The following is a 7,555-nucleotide window of genomic DNA, read 5'->3' as shown; positions in this document are numbered from 1 at the left end:
TTGCGTTTTTCTACAGTAAAGTGTAAACATATGGGTGCATACAACTTACTCAAGAATATGTCCCATAGTTCTTAATTCCCTGACACAATGGCTATAAGACATTTTGTTTAAGTACCAAGTACTTAAGTTGACTGTACCAAGGATCGACGGCGACGCGAAAGGTGCCCTCTAGCGAGTAGCGACTCGACGTAGAGTACAGAGACTCTTGGAATACATCAGTAAAGAGGTTAATAATGACAATAAACTAACCTCAAATATATTGCAAGGCCAAAGCAGTAGCGTGTGCTATGACGGCCTCAGCCGCTTGCTTGATCTCGAGATGGCTCTTAGCATCCTTGTACCAAGGATCGGCGGCGACGCGAGAGGCGCCCTCTAGCGACTCGACGTAGCGGAGCGCTGGGGCCAGGTTTCCTTGCTCTATCCAATATCTGTGTAAGAAAAATAGTTTAACCCTTTGTAAGGCGGAGGGAATATATTTCCCACCTGATTTTGAACTTATCTTAAATAGGGTTCAATTTTGCATCGTTTCTGAACCCTAATGCCTTATAAAGGTTTAATTTCACGTAATGGTGCATTGCAAGATTTTAGATCTTTCGCCAGGTGTCGGACTTAGAGTGCCTTAAACGCTTAGGCGTGTTATGATTTAGCATTTGTTTTCAAGTCATTAGTCATCTCACGTGCACGAATAAGTGCGAGCGAGATGTCTAATGACACGGCTCTAACTGCATCGGGGGTCATGGCAAGTGTAACAGTAAGTATTAAAGACCTATCTCTTTCCTATGAAAAAGTGGGACAACGGGGGAGGGAGGGTCTAAAAATCGAAATATTGTGTGAGGTAATTAACCCTTTATCAGGCTAAGGACGATATATCTCCCTAATACGGCACTTTAAACATGTGTTCTATTTTGAATGAGTAAGATAGACATTCAACTGTCATTTTTGAATTATCAGCCTGATAATGGGTTAATGGACGACCACTAATAATGAAAATACTGGTTGAAGTTCTCAAAATGTAGTTATTAACACTTTTTTACGTAGAAGCCTTCAAAGCAACAATGATTAATGCGATTATACTAGTGACCCGCCCCGGCTTCACACGGGTTACACAAAACCTTAACAAATTATGCACCTAAACCTTCCTCAAGAATCGCTTTATTGATAGGTGAAAACCGCATGAAAATCCGTTCAGTAGTTTTTGAGTTTATCGCGAACATACAAACACACAAACAGACAGACAGACGCGGCGGGGGACTTTGTTTTATAAGGTGTAGTGGTATAACCTACCTGGCATAATTTAATCGGTCGAATGTGTCTAATTCCTCAAGTTCCTTCTTAGTTTTTATCGGACTGTCAATGTCCTTTTGTGGAATGCCAGATAGCTGGAAAAAAATACATCATAAGTAAGTAAAATACATCAGAGTTCACCAAATATGTCAAGTATACCTATACTGAAAAGACTGGCAATTTGAGGCTCAGGCCTTCTTCTCTTTGTATCTTTCAAAACCGAATTAAATGTTCATGCTATCTTCTACTATACAAAAGAAGATAGCACGAACATTTTATTTGGGTCGAAAAGATACAAAGATAAGAAGGCCAGAGCCTTAATTGGCAGACCAAACTTCCTTCCGGTTACATCAGTGCCACATACACTTTTATGACCCATGTCACTTAGACACTTGTGTGGCCAAATGGTCGTAGTTTCTTCCTAATAGGTTTCTAATGATATATTATGATGAAGTTAACCACATAAATGATCATAAAAAGTTTTCATCGAAAACTGAAAATTCCCATGTGCAACCACTAGAGTCTGTGCGGAAAGAGAAGAGTTACAGAATGTATTGGTTACCTTACATTCCACGACAGTTCTCTTTTCGCCCAGACTCTATTAATGCGTTCTGGAGTGCGGTGATTCTTCTAGTCTTAGTTGTAAGTGGCTAGCTAATGATATGATGGTTACCCTCATAAAGAGAAGCATGGATTGAAGCCAGGAGGCGATGTAGACCGTCATCGGTCTTCTGTTTTTAGCTGGTCATCTTTGTTGTCACTTCTTCTCTTCTTAGTTGTAAGACTTGTAAGTGGCTAGAGTCTATTCGGAAAGAGAAGAGTCGTGGAATGTATTGGGCCCCATACATTCCAAGGCTCTTCTCTTTCCGCACAGACTCTAGCTAATGATATGGTGATTACCCTCATAAAGAGAAGCATGGATTGAAGCCAGGAGACGATGTAGACTGGCATCGGGCTGCCTTCTAACTCCACCAGGGCCACATGTTTGGCCGTTTTTTCCATCTGGACACACGTAAAACTTGGCTGGTGTTAGTCATTAGCTAAATTGCTAGTCCTAAACCTGCCCACACGTACTGTAAGCTGCAGAGATAATTGGCTTCCCTGCATAGAAACTTGTTCGCAGGGGGGTCAGTTAGATAGAGATCTGCAGCTTACTGTATATTGAAGAGTTGCGTACGAACCACAAGAGACAGAATAAGAAAAAAATTAACGATAAATAGGACCAAACGCAAGCTTTAAAGGGATACCGTTGATATACCACAAATAATGTAAATAGCATTTAGTGTTTGTTTCGCGGTGTTTGTTAGTTTTACACAAAAATATGACTAATTACAACACGTGTTGACAATCTTATCATAATATATCCAGACTTTGCAAGGTTACGGACTAAGGTTTGCAAGTAAAACTTCATCTTCTATTTCTTTAATGTTCATGTCATTTTAAAATTTGAACTTAACATCGATTGTATGTTGGTGGTTATTTCCTTCTTGCGACTCTTTAAATGTCGATAAAAACAAACAGATATTTACCAGATGGTATCGCTCGCGCAGTACGCTCTCTGGCACCAGTCCTTCCTTGCGCACTTGCTCTGGTATGGATTTTAGAACAGTCAACACGAGTTTATCACCATCACCTGCAGGTAATACACCACAGCTAAATAAGCTTTTAAATCGGAGATAAGGCTGAAATAACTAGTAAGTAGCCCAAATCGGGTAGGAAATAGGGGGAATGGAAATCCAAGAGTTGGGTGTGCTTTTGTAAATGGCACCTCTATTAGGGTTGAAAGTTCAGCGGAAATAATGGTAGTACGACCAGCATTCCTTCGTTAACTCTAATATCTGGCCACACAGGCACACAAGCATGTAACACTAATTTCTTGGTCACTCTATATACCTATAACGGGTAGGATTGCCTATCCTAATAGTTAATAGCAGCATAAGGAAGAATATAATGGGAACTCTTCAAGCTCGTCTTATTTCAAACGCGGTGAGGATTACATAAATAATGATCATTATTTGCTGTTGACATACATACCAACAGCAGCTTCGATAGCTCTAATTTCTCTGGCCACGCAGACATGCGGGTCTCCTTTCTTACAAGCAGCGAGTAAGGAAGACCCGGCAGACCACAACTGTTGAGAGCGCTTCGCTTCTCGCTCGGCTTTTAGACGCGCTGTTAGGTTAATTAATTATTTAATTATTCAAACGAATCTGTCTATTAGTATCATGAATTTCAGTCCATCCACTACATCAATGTCAAAATAAAAGGACTTCCACACCTTCTAGTTTATTCTCTACAGCCTTAACTTTCAGCGACAACTCGGTAAGCTCGAAAGCGAATTTAGTCTTCTGTGCGTCCACCGCTTCTTTCACCATTTTGTCCAACTTTTTAGTGGCCTGGAATACAATGGTACTCGTACTTTAATGTTCATGTCACTGTCAATTAACAATAAATTACTGAATAGTGAATACCATTCGTCGTACATTGCTGGTCCCACAAGTAAATATGGACGGTATGTAGGTACCTACCTTCGAGCAACACCGGGAAGGGAGTCGGCATTCGGGTATCGTCTTGGGTCGTCCCATTAGTTTTTCGTCAAGTTCTTAAATTAGTCCTATTCTATATAACACTTTAAACTCTCGCGTTTTGTACACATATTTAATTACACAAACGGGTCTACCGCGATATAATTTAATTATTTTTAGCTTTAATTCCGACGTTTCAGCTGAGTTGCACCAGCTGTGGTCACGGAAAGACTGACGTCCCAACAAATGTCAACGGAGATATTAATAAAACACCACTAAACTACCCGAAATTAGTTTATAAAAATGTTCGGGCTATACATTTGTTGGGACGTCAGTCTTTCCGTGACCACAGCTGGTGCAACTCAGCTGAAACGTCGGAATTAAAGGTAAAAATAATGAAATTATATCGCGGTAGTCCTATTCTGCTTTCGTCACTCATTCTACATTCGTCACAATCGTCGGTGGCTTTCAATGTAGAATGAGTGACGAAAGCAGAATAGGACTAATTTAAGAACTTGACGAAAAACGAATGGGACGACCCAAGACGATGCCGGCATTCGCACTATTTTCCCCTCAGCCGAAGGACATGCCCACAAAGCGACGCACACCTCTCGATACCCCTGAGCCGCTCACACCGGTGTTGCTCCTGGTCGTCTTCACGACGGCTGTTTCAGGGGCCCATCTAGTGCCTGCCTCGATAACGTGTTTTAGCATTGTTATGGCAGGTGTCCGGACGTCTTTGCAATAACCCAGTCTCATTGTTCACCCAAACTTCAATACATAGACCGGTATACTATTCATTTTTTCTACAATAGTCCCAATGCCTCCTGAGACCGGTTCATGGGTGTCTATGGTGCGCCTGTGAACGGGTTCCAGCAGGCGTTTTACATGACATTTAAGCTCTCGAAACGGCCTCTACGTGTTGGATCTATATCCCCACGCAAGCCTATCAAAAGACCGGAATTTCTAGGCCTGTGAAATCCTAAATGGAGAAACAAACTAGGTACCTATATGCTTGTTTGCCACCGACGTAGTACAAAAAATATTTCATTATATTGTGTAGCCTCTTAGAGCATTTAGTAACTGGAGACGCCATGGCTGCTATTTTCTGTACAAAACAGTCTGCCGATTGCGAGGGTGGGGACGTCAAATGTATTGCTATTTCTACATGTTTTGAACGTAAGCACGTAAGGTACAAATAGTCGTGTCAGTCCATAAAAAAGTTTTCACAATTGTGCAAGGTTTTCGGCAGAGGGGTAAGCTCTTAAAGGCGACTCCGGTTATTAAATGCTGTAAGGGTAGCCTCTATTATATATACCTCCTCTTCCTTTTGTTTCAGATAGATAACCATTTGGCGCTCATGGCGTTCTTTTAGCTCAGCCTGCGCCTTTTTCAAAGCTTTGTCGACTTCAGCTTTCTGCCAGTCCTCCTACAATTTTTAAAAGTTTAACGTATTTATCTTTTTACACTTGTGTCGCTTAACTCTTTACAGACTGACAGTTTAAAAATGCCAATCGAATGTTAGTCTTACTAATCGAAAAAATAGAACACAATGGCATGTTTGAAGTGCCGTATGTGGGAAATATATATCCCTTAGCCTGGTAAAGGGTTAAGTCAAATTATCAATAGGTAATGTTTGAACCCCATACTTCACTATACAAAACCGTCACTCACTTTCGAGGTTAAACTATTATCTATCTATTGTATTATACCTTGTTCTTATACCATTGCTGCAATTCCGCCTGTTTCTTCTTAAATTCATTTTGTATAAGCACTTCACGAGCTTTTACAGCATTAGCATCTTGAGGTAACGCTGAAAATTGTCAATTTTATTTAAATCACTTTATCTGCCCTTATATTGTTTAACCCTTTTACAGGCATAGTACGATTTATAGACCACATATCGCCGCTATACTTACTCAACCTCGTATCTGCAACACTCATTTGATGACAAAAACACCCGTATTCCGAATAGATATGAGCGCCGCGCCGGCGCGCCGCCGCCGCCGACAAAATTTTCGCGCCGCCGCCGCCGACGCTGCCCTATCGGCGTGGCATCGGCGTGACCTTGTTAGATACTACTACTTTCAGAATCAGATAATATATATTTTATCTAGTTTAGATGTTTAATGGCGCTACTCTGAATAGCTTATAGACATTCAAAAGGTATTTTAGGTCCATATAATTCAAAAATATTGATGGTAAATTCAAACTTTTCTGTTTGGTAACCGCGCTGCTAGTGTTAGGGCAACGAAATTACTAATTTTGCCAGCTGGCTAGCTCATCCGTCATTCACCGCGAATTTAATCATTGCAAGCATGGTTTGAATGTCTTTAAAAGGTGTAAAAGGGTTAATTTCAGATATTAAGCCTTTTCACGCCCAAAGGTTCGGCCATTGGCTTCGCACGGAAGGGCATCGGAAATTACTCATTTAAGCTTGGCCATTGTTCAAATTTCAAAATTTGCTCTCTTACAGCCCAATCTTTGGCCTCGCATCGCTCGCATAGAAGACGCTATAGGAACCTCGTAAGTTTTCGGCCCTGTTTGGAGCTTAACTTTCGGGCTCGCTTTTAAAATGCCTGGTCATTGGTTCTTCTCCGATCTTAGCTTCACTGCAGCACGGCCTTTAGTCTCACACGAATGCACCTGCAGAAAAGCTCCAGGTCTTTAACACTATGGCCTCGGTCTTTATCGGCCTTCGGAATTGCTTACACTGGACCAATAGTTCAATTCCAAGCTCTGCTCTCTTGCAGCTTGGCCTTCGGCCTCACGTAGAAGCGCGCCGTAAAAGGCGCTCCGGGCATTCGGCCGTCAGCCAAGCTCATATTTGGCGTTCGATTCTAAGCTGTATGCTTACCTGCAGCTCAGCCTCTGGCCTCGCATGGGAAGGCGTCGGAATCAGGTCTACGGTTTTAGTTGGAGCTCGGCCTTGGGCCTCACTTTTTGACATAAATCAGTTTGTTGGGTCGATATTGGCTAATATCGGAGCTTGAATTTTCCTCACTTCGGCTCTTTGGAATGTCGACCAGACGTTCCCCTGATACAGTCAATCCGCTACTTTTTACTTAGCACAAAAGATAAGGGCTTCGCAAAGATCTTCCGGCCAGGGCCTTGCCAAGATTAAGACCGCCACTGTTGCCGCGCGATCGGCGCGATACCGTTTATGCTATATAAAACTTTTTTCGTACCTTTATTCAATCAATTTTGCTTGTAATTGAAAAATTCACTTATTTTATAGCTTTCTTACAGCAAAACCATGTTTTTTCGGTAAAATTTTAGTTTGAATTAGTTTTTCATTAATCAAAGGTGTTTCAAGGCCACGCCGCCGATTCGCCGCCGCCGCCGACCGATTTTGACCGGCGCGCCGCCGCCGGCTAAATGCCTATCGGCGCTCATATCTAATTCCGAATGAAAGAAAAGCGACATTTCCATCAAATGATTGTTGCAGATATGAGGTTGAGTAAGTATAGCGACGATATGCGACAATAGAATTTCAACTTTAAATTAGATTGGACTTTAGGGAAATGTGACTGTTAGTCTTAGAGTATTTAATAACTGGAGTCATCTTTAAAGCTCTTAAAGCCCTCTGCCGGAAAACTTGCACATTTGTGCAATCTTTTGTATGGACTGACATGGATATTTGTACGTTACATTTTACGTCCCCTCTCCCGCAAAAATCGGCAGACTGTTTCGTACAGAAAATGACAGCCATGACGTCTCCAGTTACTAAATGCTCTATGCTTTTT

The 7,555-nt window shown here is 41.7% G+C and overlaps 1 protein-coding gene across 1 annotated transcript; it reads right to left on the bottom strand.

Annotated features, from left to right (window-relative positions):
- Window positions 1–250: 250 nt before the first annotated feature.
- On the bottom strand, window positions 251–3,659 carry LOC134801347 (MICOS complex subunit Mic60-like). The gene is made up of 6 exons (XM_063773888.1): window positions 3,563–3,659; window positions 3,319–3,456; window positions 2,814–2,917; window positions 2,185–2,286; window positions 1,285–1,379; window positions 251–428 (listed from the first exon to the last, which is right to left on the bottom strand). The coding sequence occupies exons 1-6, from the start codon at window positions 3,657–3,659 to the stop codon at window positions 251–253; spliced, it is 714 nt and encodes a 237-aa protein (XP_063629958.1).
- Window positions 3,660–7,555: the final 3,896 nt, after the last annotated feature.

This window comes from Cydia splendana, chromosome 21, assembly GCF_910591565.1.
Source record: "Cydia splendana chromosome 21, ilCydSple1.2, whole genome shotgun sequence".
In the NCBI taxonomy this organism is placed as follows: Eukaryota; Metazoa; Arthropoda; class Insecta; order Lepidoptera; family Tortricidae; genus Cydia; species Cydia splendana.
This window is presented reverse-complemented; position numbering and strand designations above follow the sequence as displayed.

Excerpts from the sequence above, each read along its gene's own strand:
- LOC134801347 (XM_063773888.1), bottom strand. The coding sequence starts at position 3,659 with ATGGTGAAAGAAGCGGTGGACGCACAGAAGACTAAATTCGCTTTCGAG. Across the intron at positions 2,918-3,318 it reads AGCTATCGAAGCTGCTGTTG|GTGATGGTGATAAACTCGTG; the intron begins GTATGTATGTCA and ends TATTACCTGCAG. Across the intron at positions 429-1,284 it reads GACCGATTAAATTATGCCAG|ATATTGGATAGAGCAAGGAA; the intron begins GTAGGTTATACC and ends TTTCTTACACAG.